The sequence below is a fragment of the Sus scrofa genome, chromosome 14, assembly GCF_054392235.1.
Source record: "Sus scrofa isolate SSC_HxYL_T2T_F1_AM1 chromosome 14, Sscrofa_HxYL_maternal_Yorkshire_Landrace_v2.0, whole genome shotgun sequence".
NCBI lineage: Eukaryota > Metazoa > Chordata > Mammalia > Artiodactyla > Suidae > Sus > Sus scrofa.
Genome location: NC_139396.1, coordinates 144,000,146 through 144,022,672, shown reverse-complemented (window position 1 = coordinate 144,022,672; position 22,527 = coordinate 144,000,146). Strand labels below are relative to the sequence as shown.

At 37.6% G+C, this 22,527-nt stretch overlaps 1 protein-coding gene across 5 annotated transcripts in view; it reads right to left on the bottom strand.

The window, feature by feature from the left end:
- PDCD4 (programmed cell death 4) overlaps positions 1-19,604 on the bottom strand; it is a 29,147-nt gene extending 9,543 nt beyond the window's left edge. Inside the window, exons 1-8 of one of the 5 annotated variants that reach the window (XM_084994265.1) lie at positions 19,315-19,604; positions 18,391-18,945; positions 14,800-14,905; positions 8,336-8,638; positions 6,482-6,576; positions 4,813-4,926; positions 2,427-2,648; positions 502-599 (exon numbers count right to left, since the gene is read on the bottom strand). In XM_084994265.1, the coding sequence (XP_084850391.1) occupies positions 502-599; positions 2,427-2,648; positions 4,813-4,926; positions 6,482-6,576; positions 8,336-8,638; positions 14,800-14,842 (875 nt within the window). In that variant the 5' untranslated portion in view covers positions 14,843-14,905; positions 18,391-18,945; positions 19,315-19,604. Of the gene's footprint in view, positions 1-501; positions 600-2,426; positions 2,649-4,812; positions 4,927-6,481; positions 6,577-8,335; positions 8,639-14,799; positions 14,906-18,390 lie in introns of all 5 variants that reach the window. The other 4 variants (XM_084994267.1, XM_084994266.1, XM_021073217.2 and 1 more) reach the window with 4 other exon arrangements.
- Positions 19,605-22,527: the final 2,923 nt, after the last annotated feature.

Below are 22,527 nucleotides of genomic sequence, written 5' to 3'. Positions count from 1 at the left end.
AATCTAAGTTTCTAAGAAGCTATGAAAAATCATATTAACATAACTCTGAAATTATCTTACAATTATACCAAAGAACAAAAGTGAAAAACATTATTTCCTAAGACTTCTATAGCAAATAAGTATAAAACTGAAAACTGCTTTGTTAATATTATCCACCTTATTCTTCTAATTACAGAATATTAATATTTGAAAGGAACTTAAAGAGCCCTCTAAGTCCCATTCATTCATTTTATAAATAAGGAAACTGAGGCTGAGAGAAAAGTGGCTTGACATAAATGTAGCCAATAGTTTAGCTAAAACACAGAACTTCTGCATTATATTACTGTCCTCTTTCTGTTGCATCATGTCAAGAATCTCTCAATTCTGTTTTAACTGTGGCAAGTACATACACATAACAAATAGGTGGCTACAATGTCTGGTCAATTCAAGTGTCATTTCAACAGAATCCTGTTGAACTTTCCCCTATTTTCAAAGTCTTAGTAGGAAAATTAATTTACTTACCTAGCTTGTACACAGTCTACAGTTCCTTTGTAACTATCAATATAGGTATTACATAAAATTCCATCTCCAACAGCTCTAGCAATAAACTGGCCCACCAACTATATAATGAAAAAAAGCTATATTAAAAAATCCAAAATAAACCTTCATAGGACACAATTTCTAAATACATAAATGATGAAGACAGGCTGAATTACACAGTGAATACCTAAGACATGTTGGAATATTAAAAAAACACCCATTTAGCACCTACTGGTTATGCTTGGCATAACACTCCCGCATCTTAACCTTTAGGTTAAGTGCCATGGAGGGGCATAAAACATCTGTTTTGCTCATGACTGAATCCCCAACACCTTGCACACTGCCTGAAACATAGCATATAATTAAAAATACTTAAGTCAATGGCTTAATAGTCAAGGGAAACCTCTCTTCTGGAAAAAAGAAAATTGGACTATAGTCTCTCAAAAAAAAACTGTTTAATTAAAGGAATTTAACTTAAGAGTGGAAAGTTGTATAGAAATACTTATCTGAAAGTATGCCCACAGCATTAGTTCTTCTAAAAATTGAAAACAACAACTTAGTGTCTAACAATAAAGGTGTGGTTAAATGGTGTATATGCAGGATGGTACACCATGTGGCAAAATGTTTATCACATTTTATGGTGTAAGAAAAATCGAGTTTACAAAATAGCGTAAATAATATGATTCCACTTTTAATGGAGGGGGCAGGGGGCAGACTACAGCTTGCAGAAGACCCCAGACCAGGGATCAAACCTGCGTCACAGCAGTGAGTGACCAAAGCCATAGCAGTGACAACACCTGATCACCTGCTGCATCACTAGGCAACTCTTGATTCCACTTATTAAAACAATTTTAAAATTTAAGGATATATAAAAACCATACATTTACATACATACAAAAAGAAGAATGGAAGATTCAATATCAAAATGTTAACAGTTACCAGTGGTTATTTTTGCTGGCCTTTCTTCCTTTTGGGCAAAACTTCTATAATGAATATAAACTTCCGGACAATTTTTTTTTTTTTAAGTATAGGTATTGGTATTAAGGAAAAAAAAAAAAAAAAGAGTTTCTACTGGGACACAGGTTCAATCCCTGGCCCAGCTTCAGTTGCAACTGTGGCTCAGATCTGATCCCTGACCCCCAGAGCTCCACATGCCACTGGGCAGCCAAAAAGATAAAAAAAGTTCAAGTTTGAAACAAAGCTCAATACTAACAGAGACTACTATCACAGGTAAGTGTAACAGAAATAGCATTTAGGTTAACCTACCTATACTCTATTCCTAAATTAATGTTTAAGTAAAGTGCTCCTACCTTGCTTTAAAACTTTGGTCAGGTAAATAGCAACGATTTCACACGTTTTCAATTTCAAACCAGAAAGTCATATTATAGTGTCAGCATGTATTAAATCTAATAAAAGTATAAGGCTTTGAGGACAGAATCTAAATAAAAGCATACATAAGTCATGAATTTTCTAATTATTTCCCCACAAAGCTACAAAAGGGAATAATCTTATTTATGATTATTTTTATAATAAACATTAGTCAAGAAAACTCAATCCTCAATAATCTACATTAAAAAAAAAAACCTAGCTCATGAAACAGCTTAAGTACATGTAATAGAGAACAGAGAGACAGAACAAAATATATGACCCAAAACTTACACAGAGCATGGGGTGGAAGTAAGACATAAAATCATAGTGTGATGAAAACTATGTTTGAAGGGGAAAAAAAAAAAAACAGCCAGGGAAAACTATAGCAAGATGTTAAAGAGGGCTACTTTTGTGTGGTAGGGACTATGGCCAGTTTTTCCCCTTTCATCTACTAAAATTTCCTAGGAGCATGTTATTAGTTCTATAATTGCAAGCATATGTAAAGGGAGAGAATGAACAAAAAGAAGAATCAGACAAACCTGTGGTGCTCTAGGAGTATCCAATGCTAATTCAGGTAGCTCTTTCAACAATTTATCAAATGATTTTTCTACATCATTTGTGCTCATTACTGTCCCACAAAGGTCAGAAAGAAGCTTAGATGTCATTTCTCTATGACTAGCTTTTCCCTCCAAGGCTAAGGACACTGCTAACACCGGTACTCCACTTTTCATTTCACCAAGATTTAAATCTCTTAGCATTTCCTATTCAAAAAAAAAAAAAAAAAAAAAGTATGTCACTGCCTATAGTTCAATTTAATTTTTTTTAAATCAAGATTTTACCCATATATCCTTACCTCTCTCTGTTTGGAAATAATGAGAAGTCATATCTTGGGGGATAAGATAAACACATCTACATATAAATCAAATACTGACCCACTTATAAGTCAAGCTTCAACTGTCTAAACATCACTAAACTCAAAAGTGTCAATTATACCTAAAATAGTTTATTAAACTACATAATACTGCTGAGTTTGGGGTTAGGCGTTAACTAACCCTCTGCCTTATACTGTATTGTTTCTAGAAATACTGTTCTATGAGCATTTGTGGAGAAATTCATTTTACATTATATATTCTTTACACTCTACTTTTCCTCAAAGATTTCTCTTCACACAAATATTTACTTCTTACTTTCATTTAAAGTTTAAAACAAAATCGTAAAACAGTTTTCAAGTGGAATGATTGTTTTAAATTCTGGAATAAAGTAAAATTTCCTCTTAAAAATATAATAACAGCAGTTAATACTTACCACTTATATTAGGCATTATAACAGCCACCCTATTCTACATTATCATTTAATACTCAAAACAACTCTTTGAAGGAGATATTATCATCATATTTACTGTATCCAAAACATAGAAAAATTAAGTATTTGCTGAGGGCACCCAGATGGAGTGGCCAAGTTGGAAGTATGACCATAGAGGCTAAATTCTAACTCAGTTACCTGTAGTAACTAACTGGTTACTCCAAATAAGCTAATTGGTGTCCTTGTTAGTAGTCTCTTCCTACTCTGCTTCATCTTCCTGAACTGCACTTAAACAACTCAATGCCTTTAAATATAATATTGCTTCTTCCCAGAAAACCTCCTTCAACCTTTTTACCTTGGCAAACTCCTAACCATCTCTTAGATGGCTCAGAATCATATGTTACCCTCCATTTTATGCTTCCATAAACTCTACTCATAGTACAACTCAGTTAATAAACACAAAGTATACCACTGGTCCCATGCTAGGTAGGTAAGAGGATTTCAAAGTCCGTACCTTCATAGAACTTAGCTAAACTCTTCCTCTATAATAGAATGTTTAACATTACATTTTAATAATCTGTTTATGTATTACTTCCTCATTTCACTGAGCTTCAAATGGGTAGCAGGACTCACCTATTACAAATACCACCGAACAAATACTTGTTTTATATTCAAATCCTACAAAAATGCAAAGATATCAAACTTCATAGCATCAGACAAACCAAGAAAGCCCAGTCTGAATTAAAAGAATCTAAATTATAAAAATCTTCTACAGAGATACAATTTTATCACTTTGTTAGTTATATTAAACTAAACCAATCATTTTATTTTAACCTTTTAGATTTACTCTATGATCAATTCATTAACACAGTAAATGTTCCCATGCAAACCATGCTTCAAAAAACACATTTGTTGGAGTGTCCATCGTGGCTCAGTGGTTAATGAATCCGACTAGGAACCATGAGGTTGCGGGTTTGATCCCTGGCCTTGCTCAATGGGTTGGGGATCCAGCGTTGCTGTGAGCTATGGTGTAGGTCGCAGACACGGCTCAGATCCCGCGTTGCTGTGGCTCTGGTGTAGGCCCCTAGCCTGGGAACCACCATATGCCTCGGGAGCAGCCTTAGAAAAGGCAAAAAGACAAAAAAACACATTTGTTCCCTTGATTTCTATATACATTCTTTTTCAAATTTTTATTTGTATTTTTTTAACAGAGTATAAATTTTATCCTAATCCTGACCACAGAAATGTCAAAAAAAAATTGAACTAAGGCATTTTTAACTGAGAACCCTGAGGAGGTTCTAGAAGGTCCATAAATGTCTTGAAATTATTAAAATTATATTTTATAAATATAAATTATAAAAATTTTATAATTACAAAAATTATTAAAATATTATGTTATGCCATTTTTCAGAGGAGATGACACATAGCCCTCATCAGAGCCCAAATGAGTAAGAATTGTGCTAAATAAAATTTCACATTTTACAAAATGTAAGTAAAATTCATTTACATATAATAAAATGCTTAAACTTTTTCAGTGATCCAAAATCATTCTGGATATGTTTTCTGTTTAACAGTGTTTTCTCTCCTGTATTATATAAATTATACTCGCAACTTTATACCTACCGCAACTTCATTAGTATCTCCGTGCTCAAAATATTCCTGTATGATTGGTGTTAAAGTCTTCTCAAATGCCATTTCATCCAAAGGCAAAACTACAGTTTCATAAACACAATTCTCCTGAAAGGAGAAGGGGAAGAAATTTATAAATTAAAGAGTAAAACATTCAGATAAATGAAATTGTTTCTAAATTTTACATTACAACTGGTTAGTAACACCCATTCAGGGCAAGAAGAAGACATGCTACATGCTTTGATTACTTACATAAAAAACAGAACCTATGTCATTTATCCCCCATATCTTCTGTTAATTTTTCATCTCTCCCACAGAAACAAATACTGCAGTGACCAAAAAAGTTTTAAGATGACTTCCTACCGGAGTTCCCATTGTGGAACTGAAACCCAACTATTATCCATGAGAATACAGGTTGGATCCCTGGCCTCGCTCAGTGGGTTAAGGATCCAGTTGCCCTGAGCTGTGGTTTACATTGCAGATAAGGCTCAGAATCCCCGTATTGCTGTGGTTGTGGCACAGGCTGGCAGCTGCAGCTCCGAACTACCCATGGCCTGGGACCTTCCATATGCTGCACATGAAGCTCCAAAAAAAGCAAAGAAAAAAAAAGATGGCTTCCTATCATATTTGTTATTTTCATTAAAACTTCACTTTAGGAGTTCCCATCATGGCGCAGTGGTTAACGAATCTGACTAGGAACCATGAGGTTGCAGGTTCGGTCCCTGCCCTTGCTCAGTGGGTTAACGATCCGGCGTTGCCGTGAGCTGTGGTGTAGGTTGCAGACGCGGCTCGGATCCCGTGTTGCTGTGGCTCTGGCATAGGCCGGTGGCTACAGCTCCGATTAGACCCCTAGCCTGGGAACCTCCATATGCCGCGGGAGCGGCCCAAGAAATAGCAACAACAGCAACAACAACAACAAAAGACAAAAAAAAAAAAAAAAAAAAACTTCACTTTAAAAGGTGGGGGGAGACAGGAACCAAAGCCTTCATGATTAGTATAATAAAAACCCTTATTACAAAAATCAATGTTTGCAGTGATGACAAAAATCTCTAAGGAAAAGTACTATTTAACTGAAATGTCAAAAAGAATAAGACGTCCAATAATCTTCTATCCCCATTCTCCTCTGTAAAAAAAAGTCCTGAAATGCTTATATGCAACTTGTGACTGGGTTCAGTCTACGACATATACTTTCAAGTCTTTCAAGACTATATTAAAATTAGAATATTTAGCAAAGATTCTATAGTACTTGAATCTACTGGTTTTAAAATATACTGGTTTTCATGTTCTGTTAGAAATATTTCCACATCCAACTATTAAATTCAGAAACCAAGTGAAAATTATGACTACGCTGCTAAAAGTTAACTTAGTTTCTCAATCCAAAATTAACCTAACAGTCAGAAAGTACTGAATTAGTGTAGATAAACACACTAATGTGTGTAATATGTGTACACATATACACATTCACACTACATATATATTATATATAATAATATATAAAATTATAAATATATGATTTGACAGATATAGCATATAGATAGAATACATGATTTGACAAATACATGAGTATACTATAAACATGAGGTCAAAAAAGTTTATAAGCAAAAAAAATTTTCAAAAAAGTTTATAAGCATTTTAGATATCAAAAAAAGTAAAAGACTTATACCTGGTCATCATCATAGTTAGGATCTTTCACATCCACTTCCTCCACATCATATACCTGTCCAGGTGTACCCCAGACACCTTTGCCTCCAGCACCACCTGAAAAAGTTTAGAGAAAGGAAAGAGCATAATGTCTATAGTTCATAAATTTTAATTGAAATCTTAAATAATTCTAGATATTTGGGTATTAATAAAATAGCTAAAAACATGTATTTTTATTTCTATGCTTTTTTTGCTAGTTTAAAGTTATATTTTACACCTCTTTTTATTCAGATCACTGCTTTTTCATTAATGATTAGATACTATGTATTTTATAACCTGTTTCCAAAATACCAAGTTAAAAATAAAAAGGCAGATGCTTTAAAACAGAAGTTATAACAAACCAAAAAAAAAAAATCAGAAAAATAGCTGTATCAGGGATCTTAAGGCAGGTTAAGTTAAGCTAAATTTTATCTGACATTTCTCGGAAACAAAAAGTATGTTGATCCAGTGTGATGTGTCAAAAAAACTCAACAAGGGAGAAATTATTCAACAAAGAAGTAGGGTGACCACCATCAGACATTTGACAGTAAAACATGCTTTAGCTGTAAAAGGATACATTACACTTTATAACTACCAATATCCTAAAAATAACTAATTACTATTTAAGTATTAACAGAATTCATCATTATTTCTACTTCTATATATAAACTGACTAGCAAAAGTTTAGCAATTCCAACTTCTAAAGTTGCTTTACTAAATAAACTTCCTGAAATATTTTCTTAAGGCTCAATATATTACATTATTGTTAAAGAACTTTATGGAGTTCCCATCGTGACTCAGTGGTTAACGAATCCAACTAGGAGCCATGAGGTTGCGGATTCAATCCCTGGCCTCAGTTAAGGATCCAGTGTTGCTATGAGCTGTGGTGTAGGTTGCAGATTTGGCTCAGATCCAGCGTTGCTGTGGCTCTGGCGTAGGCCTGCAGCTACAGCTCCGATTAGGCCCCTAGCCTGGGAACCTCCATATGCCACAGGTGCAGCCCTAGAAAAGATAAAAAAAAAAAAAAAGAACTTTACAGTACACCAATTTTTTGGAGGTTATTTTACACATACAGTATAATCATTGCCACCAGAGCAAAAAGAACAATCTGGTAAATAGGTTTCATTTGAGCCCAACCAATGGTTGCAGAGCCATTCAACAACAGCAATTTCTGACACAGCACAAAACACTTAGGGCGATAATTTGACATTCCCACCATTTAGGAGCTGGTGAAATTTCCAAACCATCAAAATCCTACTATAGACAAATGCTGACAAACCCCTTATTCAATAAATATTTTAAAGACCTACATTGCTAGTCATTACTCCAGACACTGGAAACACACCAGTGAAACAAGACCATTCCATTCCAGTACTCAAAATAAACAGAGCTAAAGAAAAATCAGAATCAGATCTATAAAATTATTAAAATTCTGATTCAGATATTACTAATCAAACTTATATTTACCATGTACTCTTAACAAATTAGATTTACTATACCATATAATAGATATGATGAATTTCTGACCCTACTTCTTTAAAGCAGAATTAGAGAATACATGCACAATTCTTAACCATGAAAAACACTGGTGTGTATTTTGCCAGAAATAAGAGATAAAGTTTTGCTCCAAAAAACTAAGTCTACTCAAACAACAAAAAAGGCTCAACTTAACGAAAAAGTGGGATGGTCCTCAGATTATTACCATATAAAAACATACACAAACTATAAAGCCTTACATCATTGTTTAAACTTCTCTCATTCCTAGAACGAGGAAACTGCAGTACAAGAATCAGACAAAATTTTTTCCATTTGTTTCTTTGGACTGGTATATACCAACCTTTCTTTGGTAGTCCCCTTCCTTTCCCAGATCTGGATCGTCTATCTAGCAACCTTCCCTTTGGACTGGTTGGTACAGTTACTCCACTTCTAAGGCCTTCACTTCCATTATCACTGACCGAATCACCTCTGCCAGAGTCACGGGATGAGTTTTTCCGTAGTCGTCTTTTTGCCTTGGCATTAATTCTTGCTTCATTAATGGAAGATGCCGAAATCCAATTTCCATTTATCTCATTCTTTATTTCCTCAGTCCCAGCATTTTCTTCATCTCCAGAAAAGAGAGAGTCACTTAAATTATCAGGATCTTAAAAAGAAAATGAAAGGAAAAAATTCTCAGTAAGCATTTTAACCATCTATTGTTATAGCAGTTACAGTCATAAATTACAAAGTGAATCACATGAAATTACCATTTTTATAGACAACAGTCATTTACTGGCAACTTCAATCTAATAAATGACAACTAACTAGGATCACTTTTCACATTATAAAGGAAAGTAAATTAAGGCACTGAATACTAATGAACAAAGTTTACTGAAAGCATGTTATCTCACTGTGTTTAAATCATAAAACATATGTTAATATAAACACCAAATATAAAACCTTTAGACTTTTGTTAGCTAAGGCAGTTAAGCAATTGAAGATAGTAAGAAAAGACTAAGGACTGTGAGAGAAGGTATATAAACTAACATTTACAGAATGCCTTTTATTTACCAGGCACTAGGCTGGGCACTTTTGTCATTTACCTACAAGTTTGAGAGCTATTTATTACATCATTTATACAGATAAGGATACTAAGGATGAGAGCATTTAAATAACCTGCAAAATATCTCATGGTTAATTATGGACAAAGAAAATATTACTAACTCAAAGAGCCTGAAAGGTATTTGATAACTTATTGTATATGATTATTAAGCTGAGGTGCTAATGCCTCACCACTTTTAAATACAAAACTCTTTTTCAATGCCATCTTCTCAAAGTTCTTTTTTTTTTTTTTTTTTTTTTTTGTCTTTTTGCCATTTCTTGGGCCGCTCCCTCGGCACATGGAGGTTCCCAGGCTGGGGGTCGAATCGGAGCCACAGCCACCGGCCTACGCCAGAGCCACAGCAACACAGGATCTGAGCCGCGTCTGCAACCTACACCACAGCCCACGGCAACGTCGCATCCCCAACCAACTGAGCAAGGCCAGGGATCAAACCCACAACCTCATGGTTCCCAGCCGGATTCGCCAACCACTGCACCACGATGGGAACTCCTCAAAGTTCTAATTCATCTCTCCAAACTTGACTCACATTACTTACCGTTCTCTGAAAACTGTCCAGCCTATAAGATTTATTCATTATCCCTGAAAGATAGCAATATATTTGGAATTTCCAATGATCATCTATTTAAAGTGTCATCCTCACTGCTCTTTTCAGTTAACAAAATCCTTTAGGATAGATAGCTCAAGTTTTACTTCCTCCATGAAAACTTTCCTAACAATCCTAGCCACATAACACTCAGAGACGGCTCATTTACCACATCACAGAAATCATTTCTTTTTAAATAACTGTCTTATTTTTCCAAATAAGTCATAAGCTTCAAAAGAGGAACCATGCCTATACTGCATGTTTTTGTATCTTAAGCATTTAGTGGGGTATCCTTTATACTATCAACTCAAATGTTAATGGAGAACAAATGACATGCAGACTATCAACTTTACTCTGAAAACATTTTAAGTCAGAAAGCTACTGATTTAATTACCCCTGGGCCAGAGTTTTGTTCATTATGGCTAACTCAAATGTTTTAAATATTCCTAAGTGTAATTAGGATCTGTCAAGTCTACACGCACAGGCTTTAACATGCTTTAATATGCTGAAACTAAAAAATGTTTAAATCAACCTATAAAAAGAAGCACAGATATATTAAAAACTTTACAATTCTTGACATAAGTATAAAAAAGTTAGGGAGCCTGCAGCAATCAAAAAGCAAACAAAAATATTAAGTAGAGTTATATGACTTCAGCAGTCTCATAAAGTAGTCTCCTGCCTTCGGTTTTCAAACAATTCTCCAAAATGCATGGAAACTGGTTTTCTCAAATTGAAAACTCTTTGAAGGTATTCCTATTGGATCCAAGTAAAGTGTAAACCTTGAAATGTCAGGTCCATCATGATCTTGCCCCTGCTTGTTACCTTGAAATGTCAGGTCCTTCATAATCTTGCCCCTGCTTACATTACCAGAATAGTGGCTGACCACTCCCACATTCAAATGGTCAGAGCTTAGATTTGATATCATAGTTAAATGATGGGGGGATTAGTTTGTCAGAGGAATACAGAATATATTAGAAAAAAAAATTATAAAACAAAAGACCAGCTAAAAAAATATTGTGATAATTTAGACACAAACTAACTAGAAAGGGCAAGGGTAATAACTTTGGGATAAATAAGACAGTGACACTTCCAGGGAAAAAATAAAGAGCTTTCAAACATAATATGTTAAATAATAAAATGATGTTTTAAAAGTTTTTATACTTGGAAAGGAAGCCACTGTTAGGAGAGTGAATCTGGGACATCATCATATAACCATCACAGCTAAACTACTATGACTAGTACTAGTAATAGTAGCAGTAGTCATTACCACCATTGCTACCTGCTAGATATCAGGTTCTAAGCACGTTACACACATAGTCTATAATCCTCACAAAGCTCCATTATGAAGCTGTTTATCCTCATTTTTAGACAGAATATGTTTCATAGAAAAGTTACATATCTAAAAAGGACTCTAGCCAAGATTCAAACCAGTGTTTGAATCTTAGAAGACTATAACTATGGAAAATACAAAGCTAGGGTACAGCAGAATGGTGACAGCTAAAGAAACAGGGAATAAGGGAGTGAATGTAAAGAGAGAAAAGATGATTAAAGAGAAGAAAGACCAGAAATCAGACAAATCAGATGGCATTTCAAGTAAGAGTGGATGAAGAAGCATTAAATATCTAGCTTTAACACAGTGCTTTCATTATTCCACAATTAAGGTGAACCACCAAACTTAACCAGAAGATAAAGGCCTCTCTTAGAAGTATAATAAATGCTTGTCCCTTGTAGTAATAAAGTTTTCAATTTAATCATATTTCCTACACTTCAGTATCTTTTCTTCACCTACTTTAATATCCTTTAACAGATGTTTGTGTGTCTGCAGCAGTAGACACATCTAGGTCTATTTTATATATTAGGTCTTATATTTTTACCCATGTTTATATCAATTGTCCTTTTATATTTTGCTATTCATACTCATCTAAGTTTGAGGTTCCATAACACTACTGAACTAACTTTAAGAAAACCAAAATTAAAAAGATAAAAATACCTAAGTACAGAATGTGGTGACTTTAAAATTGTTTTCTACTATGTACTAATTCCCTCTTTTCTGAATTCTCTGACATCTCAAATAATAACCAACTCAACTTATATTATACCACAGTACCAGACAATCACATGTTCAATTACTGGCCCACTGAATTACATAAATTAACAATATTAGCACATTTTCATTTGTGACATACATAATATTTGCTATGGGCGTGCACATAAACTATATCTTACTTAATTCTAACATTAAACCTATAAAGAAGGTATTTATAGTCCAGTTTTATACATCAGAAAACTAAAAGTCAAAGCAAATAACCCACTTGACCAAAGTAACAGAGCTGGAGAGTAGAAGCTGGAATTAGTACACTAGTCTGTCTGACTAGGACTATTTGTTACAAGAATTTATTGCAAAGAAGGTCTGTCTTAGGCCTATCCAAGTACTTAAGTATTTAAGGAAGTAGTGAGCAGAGGAATCAAGAACAAGGTTAGAACTAGGCTTTGTCATAGTTAGAAAACAAAAAGTAAAACTTAGAAACTGTGCTAACAGAAGTATAATGAGGAGTTCCCGATGTGGCACAGCAGAAACGAATCTGACTAGGAAACATGAGGTTGCAGGTCTGATCCCTGGCCTTGCTCAGCGGGCATTGTCATGAGCTGTGGTGTAGGTCGCAGAGGCTAAAGCTTGGATCTGATGTTGCTGTGGCTATGGTATAGGCCAGAGGATACAGCTCCAATTAGACCTCTAGCCTGGGAACCTCCATATGCCACAGGTGCAGCCTTAAAAAAAAAAAAAAAAAAAAAGAAAGAAATATAATGAAAGGCAAATATGTAATTTTAAATATCCTAGTATTAACATGAAAAACGAAAAAGAAACAAGTGAAATTTAATGTATTTTATTTAATCTAATAAATTATATCATTTCAAAATGTAACTAATATAAAAAGTTAGTGAGGATTTCATCTTCTTTCTTTCACACGAAGTCTCTTGAAATCTTGTATGTATTTTGCACTTATAACACATCTCAATTCAGGTAAGACACGTTTCAAGCGCTCAATGGCCATATGTGGCTACTGGCTATCATACTGGACAGTGCAAAAAAGAAACAATTACCTATCTGGGAAATGCTTTCTTAAGTTTTATTATTACCATCCTCACCTAAATGAAGCAGGGACATAATACTCATTTATAATTCTAAAAAAAAAGTATTCATAAAGCTATTACATACAGCAGTACCAAAATAATCATAATTATTGAAATAATTCCTTTCAGCTCTAACTTTCTAGCACATTTTAATCAGGTTTGTAAATACAAAACAGCAATGATGTTTCAACTTCAAAGTGTGTGTTCAGATCAAAGAAAACTGGACACAGTGAATTAAAGTCACTGAAAAAAATGAAGCTCTAGTATTAAAAAATGAAGTACAATAAATAATATTTAAATTACAGAAAATAGAGATCTTCTTGATATTAATTATAAAACAAAGAATTATCTAAAATGTGCCAACATTAAAAGCTCTCATTCAAAACATTTCAAAATCCTAATTAACTCTCTACAAGGATTATTCTGAAAGCTACATATATATTAAAAGTGTTCTGAAATCATTCAGCTTTTGGACATCTATTCCACAAAACCACTTTTACGATAATAATGTTCTAATGAAGTATCAGGGAAAATACTGATACTTAATTTATAGTATATAAATTATTAGTTAGGAAAGATATCAAAGATACCAACAATAATCTACATTATATCTAGCTCACGTAAAAACAGTAATGAGCAGATTCACTATTCTTCTCTCTTCTACATCATATAGTTTATTATAAATAATGGGAAATAAATGTATGAAATGTGAAAGGACAGGCAGAAAAATATGACATGATGAATTTCATAAGAATCACAAACTTGATTTTAAGAATAATATGCCCGGTTTCCTTACAGCATAAGATGGTTTTTATTTTTTTGTTTCTTGGGGTTTGTTTTTTTTTTGCTTTTTAAGCCCGCACCTATGGCATATGGCAGTTCCGAGGCTAGAGGCTGAATCAGAGCTGCAACTGCTAGCCTATGCCATAGTTCACAGCAACGCCAGATCCTTAAACCACTGAGCAAGGCCAGGGATCGAACCTGTATCCTCACGGATACTAGTCAGGTTCACTAGTGCTGAGCCATGATGGAACTCCAAGGTTTTTAAAGTAAAGACAATTATAATATCATGTTTTCATCAAAACTTCTATGAGGAACCACCTCACACCAGTCAGAATGGCCATCATTAATAAGTCTACAATAACAAATGCTAGAGAGGGTGTGGAGAAAAGGGAACCCTCCCACATTGCTTTGGGGAATGTAAATTGGTACAAACACTATGGAAAACAGCATGGAGGTACCTCAGAAAACTAAATATAGAACTACCTACCATAGGACCCAGCAATCCCACTCTTCAGCATATATCCAGACAAAACTTCCCTTGAAAAAGACACATGCACCCATTTGTTCAATGCAGCACTATTCACAATAGCCAAGACATGGAAACAACCTAAATGTCTATCAACAGATGATTGGATTAAGAAGATGTGGTATATATACACAATGGAATACTACTCAGCCATAAAAACAACAAAATAATGCCATTTGCAGCAACATGGATGGAACTAGAGACTCTCATACTAAGTGAGGTAAGTCAGAAAGAGAAACACAAAAACCACATGATATTACTTATATCTGGAATTTAATATACTGCACAAATGAACTTTTCCACAGAAAGGAAAATCATTGACATGGAGAACAGACTTGTGGTGCCAAGGGGGAGGAGAAGGGAGTAGGATGGACTGGGAATTTGGGGTTAATAGAAGCAAACTATTGCCTCTGGAATTGATAAGCAATGAGATAGCACTGGGAACTATATCTAGTCACTTATGACGGAGCATGATAATGTAAGAAAAAGAATGTGTATATGTACATGTGACTTGGACACCTTGCTATACAGTATAAAATTGATATAACAGTATAAACAGGCTAATATGGAAAAAATAAAAATCATTTAAAATAAAAAAAAGAAAATAGTAAAAAACAAAATCATGTTTTCACAAAAACTGCTTACAATACAATCGAGGTTCAATATACTATTACTTACCTGTAGGGGTTACATTCAGTATCTGCTCATTTTCTACATCCATTTTTCTTTAATTGCACTTGCACTGATTAAATTACCAAAAGGAAATCTTCCTTTAGATGTATTTCTTTAAAAAGAAAAAAAAAGTTTCAACATCTTCCAAACTGATATAACTAGGATATATTCACTTTACTTAATCAGACTGTTGGGGGAAAAAAAAAATCGTCGTATAATCCCATTTTTTTTAGTGTTCGTTTTACTTTCAAATAGCTTCCCCTAATTAACATTTGGTTTCCATCTTCCTGAGAAATTTATCTGTGTACCAAAAAAAAAAAAAAGCCTATATTCTGGACATGCCAAAGCACCCCTTTAACCTGGAATTAAAAGACAGATTGGCTATCTGCACTTTTTTCAAGTTAAAGGAGTATACACACATTCCAATTTCTTTAGGAATATCAGGCTCATTATTAATGTGCTATACATAGATATTGGATAGCTCATTACCAATAAACTACTGGATCTAGTACTTTACAATGCAAATGACAGTTTTAGTTGAGAATATCAGTAGATCTCCAATTACTATTACAAGACTTTGAGATTGGGGGAGATTTTTTAAATCAGCAATTTCTTTAATGAGAGCATCATTTTTATAATCTGAAAAACCATTCTTTTTTTTTTTAGCCTTACCTATTTAAGAATAAGTACAATGGCATTAGCATCTCAATATTTTAGATCTTGGTTTAAAAATGGCTTAAGAATTATTAATGTTGGAAGGTTCTGATTGATGAAATCAGTTACAACTTTTAGACAATTAACTTAGTGATAAAAACCTAATGTTATTTGAAAAAAGCTACTATATATATATATATATATATATACATACACATGTATATTTTTTATGGCTGTGATCCCTTAACCCACTGTGCCAGGCCAAGGAACAAACCCGCACCTCCTCAGCGACCCGAGCTGCTGCAGTCAGACTCCCAGACCACTGTGCCACAGAGGGAACTCCTCAAAATATATTTTGATGAAAATTATCACCAGAAGGTGTAACTAAATGATTTCAGAATCTCTCTGGAGATGTTTTTTAAGTAGCAGTTTAGAGTACTTAACTATTTACTTAAGCCACATAGGTTATATTTAAGTCCTTCCAGTCACTTACAATCATCTCACCAGCAGTGCATCCTTTAAGATATAAAGTGCACAAATTAATGACAATGACTAATAAACTAACTACAAAAAGCATTTTTTTCATATAACCTAGTTGTCATTTTATCAAAATGATATATAATGCCTCCTGGAACTCAAAGGGGAAACTGACTTTTAAATTCCTCAATATGTACTATTTTAACATCTTATAAGTTGTATAGCCGTTTTGTCCAGAAAAGGGTATTATTTTGTAAAACAAAATAAACACATACCTTATGATAAAATTATAAACTTCTCAATATGGCACAATTCTTAGGCTAAGATGTTATCATACTACTTCAGAAGTTAGGAAAATGGTGAGATCACTCTCTAATTCTATTCAGAATAAACAGACATATGTGATTCTATGCAAATACTTTTCCAAATCATTAACTCCTACCAACTTCAGATTTAGGGGAAAAAATGAACCTTAGAAATGTATGTACATAGAGATACATATAGATATATGAACAAAAATTGTTTGCAAACCTAAACATTCAGTGTCCTCCATGGCTGAAAATGCTGTATCTGTTTCATTTCGGCATATGGATTACATGTTATAGGAAAGCAAAAATGCGATATGTGTAAGACAGTTATATTTTAAAAGTCTTGACACAGCTATAATCTTTGAAAGAATACCTTCTGCAGGGGAAATGATTATAACTGATGTTTATAAAGTGATTTATAATTCAAAAAGAATTTTAGAGAGTTCTCTTGTGGTGCAGCAGGCTGAGGATCTGGCACTGTCACTGAAGCAGCTTGGGTTGCTTCTGTGGTGCAGGTTTGATCCCTGACCCAGGAACTTCCACATACCATGGGACATGACCAAAAACAGTAATTTTATGTGCATTATTTCATGAACATTTAAAAATAATCTTGAGGTAGGAACTTAACTAAACTGTTTGGTTTTGCACACAACTAAACAGATTCGAAGAGACAGCTGCTCTTTGGAAGAACCAGGATTAGAACACAGACCTTCTAAACCTACTACTGTTTGCACCAATTCAATGCAAGATTTTAATATTTTACAGGAAGATTCTTTTTTTCCCATTTTCTGGCCAACTCTGTGGCATATGGAAGTTCCCCAGCCAGGGACTGCATCTGAGCCACATCTGCAACCCACACCACAGCTGCAGCAAAGCTAGATTCTTAACCCACTGCACACAGCTGGAGACCGAATGGACAACGCCTTAGAGAGGAGCTGGATCATTAACTCACTGTGCCACAGCAGGAACTCTAGAAGATTCTTTTTTAGGGTTAACAGAAACTTATAAAAGTAACACAGACTCCACAGAGTTCTCGTCATGGCTCAACGGAACGTATCTGACTATTATCCCGGAGGACACAGGTTCAATCCCTGGCGTCGTTCAGTGGGTTAAGGATCCGGTGTTGCAGGTCCCAGACACGGCTCGGATCCTGCATTGCTGTGGCTGTGGTGTAGGCTGGGAGCTGCAGCACCAATTCACCCCTAGCCTGAGAACCTCCATATGCTGCAGGTGCAGCCCTAAAAAGACAGAACACACACAGGAAAAAAAACAGACTCCTACTGTTAGTTACATCAAATTTTCAAATACTCCTTTTTAAACACTAAAAATGCTATCTAAACTATAACAAAAAGGACATTCAGTTGGGCAAAGTATCAGGTAATGACCACAGATAACTTGCCAAGTTTGTTTTTATTAAGTAATTATAACAACAACAAAAAGCCCTGTCTGGGTCTTTGGCAATGACAACACATTCAAGAACTCAATCTCACTTGATAGCAACACAGATGTTTTAAAAGTTTAGAGAAGAATAAAGATATGTTCAGTGTTTTTACTCTTCAAAGTAATGAGGGTTTTTGCCAGTTACTTCAACAATCCTTAAGATTTTTGCCCCAATCTTAAGAAAATGAACAGCAAAAAAATCTAAACTCCACATCCTTCACACAAAACTATAAAGAAAACAAAACTACAAGTTAGACTGAAATTAAACACTTTTCATTTCTCCAATGTCTTTCACGGAAAAAATCATACGTATTCAATTGCCAAGACATTCCCTAAAAGATAGAACTTCACCCTCCATTTCACCTCCCCCAAAATCTATTTTCTGAACTATACCTCATAAACCACTCTGACATTTTTCTGGAGTCAAGTTTAGGCCATATGTTAACTAGAAAACTACTTGTATTCATTCCAGGGCTACAATCACAACTAACTAGCCACTTAAAACAAAATTAGCTAAAAGCATTCAACCACAATGATTCAAAACTGAGCAGCAGAGAAAATATCAAAATATCACTTATTTTTGCACTCCTAGAAAATAGTCTCATCACTACAACAAAATATGATTCAAAGATGCCTGCTGAGATATTAAGAAATTTAACAAACCCGTAAGAAGGGAAGGTTAAGGGCATAAATACCAATAATAAAATTTAGAACGCACCTGCAGTGGTCCGTTTTTTAAAAAGTGTAGGGTGGGTTTCTAAAAAGCCTTACAATACCAAGAATGAAAAAATTCTAAAATTTAACAGTGAAAATACAAGGAAAAACAGGCGATGACTTTTTCCTCATACGAATCTACTTTTTAATCATCCTAATCATCTGTAGATACCATACACTTGCTAGCTACGCTGTCATTTCTCACTAGGACAAGGAAAGACAGGAGATTTTGACGTCTGCAGCCAGTTTTGACGCTCTTGCAAAAAAACAAAAACAAAAAACCCTCCCCGTATACGCTGCAGCGCCAAATTGACTTATGAGGCCCACACAGCATGCGTTTCACAGAAAGAGGGCTCCCTTCCTGCCTTTGTTTTCTTCGAGAGATTTCATTTAAACTAAACAAGCGACCCTTTACCCGACCAGGGGCCCGCAAAGTTCGCGCAGGGCCAGGGCGGCCGGCACGTGTCTGCCTCCCAGCCGCCCCTCCCGCAGCCCCCGAGCCCACTTCCTCGCCGCGGGCGCAGGCCGGGACCCCAGCCGAGGCCCGACGCCGCGGGCGCTGGACCCCTGCGGCCTCGCGGGGGCTCCCGAGCGCGGGCGGAGAGCCGGGGTCTGGGAACGCCGGACCGGGGGCCACATCTTCAGACAGGCTCCCAAGGAGGTCAGGGAGCGGGGAAGGCGCAAACCTTCCTCACTGGATTTCAGTCAGGCCAGAAGCACGTCTCCCCAAGCCCACCCACAAAGGAAAATGAAAACGCGGCCTCCGCGGGGACGGGGAGCCCCCGGCCTACTAGCAGCACGCGCGCCCCGCTAAGCCCAGAGGGGTCCCGAAGGGGGCGGGACCGCGCCGCCGCGCTCCAGGCCTGGGCCCAGCAGGAGACACCCGGGTCCGGCTCTCCACAGCCCGCGGCGTCGGCGCTGGCGCGGCCGGGCCTACTGAGCTCCGAGAAGGCGGCGGACCCCCGCCCCGCTGGCCCAGCTCCAACCCGGTTGCGGCCTCCACGCCCCCTCCCCCTCCCAACGAGCGGCTGGCTCGGAGAAACGCGGACTTCGGGAGAGGCAGCAGTCCTCCTGAGCTCGCTATCCGCCCCGCCGCTACTGATTTCTCGGGCCGCGGCTGCGGCCGCCGCCACCGCCACCGCTCGCCCACGTCCCTGATCCGCCAGCCTAGACCCCGCACCTCAGCCTCAGCCGCCGCCGCTCGGAACCTCTCTGGCCTTTCTCGCTCTGTTTGTTTTTGTTTTGTTCTACCCAGTAACACGGGGGCGACAGGGCGGCGTTTATTGGCCGAGGCCGGGAGGTCGGCTGGCCAATCGTGGCGGTGGAGCGGGAGCTGAGGAGGGAAAGGGAGGGAAGTGAAACGTGGAAAGCTGTGCAGGGCTCAGTAGGGCGCATGCGCCTCTGGCTCCAGCGCCTGCCTGGACCTGGGCGGGAAGCTGGGGGGGGGGGGGAGCAGGCAGGACGGACCCGCTGGATGGAAGCGTGGGCGAAAGGGCAGCGCCTTAGGCTGCGGACTAGGCGGAGGCTGCCTTGGCCCATTCACCCATTCCCCTCACAAGCCAGTCAGCAAGCTTGGCTGAAGCAAAGGCTTTGGGCTTCCTGCGGCTCCATGCTTCCATTTCCCTCCTCAGGGGGGATAGCCTTAACCCCTCTGGTACCGGCTCCTGCTGGCCCGTGCTCCCTCCTTAGCTCCAACTGTGTGCAAATCACCTGCTCTCAACCCTTTGAAAATCACTCCCATTTCACAGATTAGGAAACAGTCCCAAAAACTCTTTGAGGTCCCTTTGCTGAATATGACAGGTCGGGGTCCTTGGGATTCAAACGCATTCCCTGCTCCAAGGCTTGGGTTTTTCAACCATAGCAGTAATTTCTCTATTGACATTTAAGCCTCCCGTTGCTGTTCTCTGCGTCTTTTCCTCCTGGCTCAGTTCTCTTTGGCTACTCTTTCCTCACATTCTTCCTAGTTTCCCTATCCCACTGAAATAACAACTAGAACCTTCTGTTTCCGTCATCACGGAAGAGGACTCAGCCAGTCCAATTTCTGGCTGGATTTTCCAATTGCATGATGTGCAACAGCTGAATGGTCAGTCTCTCTGGAACCAAACTGGGTCCTCCTCTGCCAGCCAGCTCTGACTTACCCCTTTCTACCCCGTTACCCTGCCTGGGAATCATCTCTAATGCTATCATTTACATACACATACACACACACACACACACACACACACACACACTCTCTCTCTCTCTCTCTCTCTCTCTCTCTCTCTCTCTCTCTCTCTCTCTCTCTCTGACACACCCAGTCTCTAGCTTTCCACTGCCTGCCTGCAGCATCAGTACCTCAACCAGGCATTCGAGCCCCCAAGGTGAGAGGTCAAGACTTTCTAGCCATGTCTGTCCACACTCCTCCCAGTCCTCCCCCCCACCCCTGACTGGAACCCACATGGACCACTCACTATTCCATAAGCTTCGCCACCACTTTGAAATGCCTCTCCTCCTATCTCTGCTAAATGCAATCCTATCCATGCCTCCTGGCTCTCCCACATAGTCCTCCTTGAGCCTCACAACTTGATACGATCTTCCTGTCTCCTGATTCCTCACAGTATTGGCTCATTGAACCTACAGAGGCACTGATCACATTCTGGCATTTTGATATCTGAGTCCCTGTCCTAGTTCCTCTCCCCCATTTGACTGCCACCTTGCTGAGACCAAGATGTGTGTCTTACTCATCTGTTATTGTTTTGGTGCTTGAGAAAATATCCTGCACATTTATTGTAACTGTGCAATATGTACAACTTGATCTAAGTTCATAGAGGTTCTCAGCTTGTGTTGAGCCCTATCTCTTGGACATGGCCAAGCATTTGAATTAGCCTCATGTATTACTTACTTTTAAAAAGCAAAGCTTCCCAGTCAAAACTCAGTTTTGTTTTGTGGGGTTTTTTTTCCTCTTCACCTGCAACTGTCTCCTTTCCCTTCTCTGCCAGAACTGCACTAATCCTCTACTGATTGCCTACTGCTGGTTCCTTTTTTTCACCCACCCCTTTTTTTTCTACACATTTTTTCCTTTTCTCCTTTTTAGTTCTGAACCCTTTCCTTCTTCCTCCCTGTCACCAGTCTTCCCTGACTCTTCTTTCTAGGTGCTTCCATTTACTCATTTAACAGACAAGCCCCTATGGCACATCTAGACTGCAGTGGGCCAGCACCCCAAGAACTATGAGCTAACAAAAGAGTGGGATATGCCCACCCACTTTTAAAAGCATCTAAAACAATTGCTGTCTTTAAGCGAATTACCCCCCCCCCCATCAAAGGACCTATGATGAAGTAAAATATTCACATTCATTTACGTGTATCTCAAGGACTATCCATGAGGCCTGGCATTCCAGCACCCACCTTAGGGAATAACCCTCCAGTTGGATGTGGTTGACCAGTTTGCACCATGCAGTAGGGAAACAGGGTTCTTGTCCTAGCTCCCTCACTAACTATCTGTAAGAACTCAGTCACTCTCAGGACTTCTGTTTTTTTGCTATTAAAAATCAGAAACTTATACATATTACTGATTCACTTTGCTGTGCACATGAAACTAATACTGTAAATCGACTATACTCCAATAAAATTAAGTTTAAAAATTTTTTTTAATAAATTTAAAAAACCAGAAACTGGGCTCTGTTGGTAGTTCCCAGGATATTTTCCAAAGAAAACAAATTTTGTGGACTTTTAATGGATGTTTATTTTTTTAATGGAGGAGGGATTGTTTCATGATCAAATTGACTTGAAAATCAATTGTTTAGGAAGTTTTCCATTTTGGCTCAGTGGTAGGAACTCTGTGAGCATGTAGATTCAATCCTTGGCCTCACTCAGTGGGGTAAGAATCTGGCATTGCCTTGACCTGTGGTGTAGGTCGGAGATGCAGCTCAGATCCTGAGTTGCTGTAGCTCCAATTCTCAGCCTGGGAACTTCCATATGCCACAGGTGTGGCCCAAGAAAGAAAGAAAGTAAAGGGAGTTCCCATCGTGGCTAAGTGGAAAGGAATCTGACTAGTATCCATGAGGACACAGATTTGATCCCTGGCCTCCCTCAGTGGGTTAAGGATCTGGTGTTGCCCTGAGCTGTGGTGTAGTTCACAGACACAGACCCCACATTGCTCTGG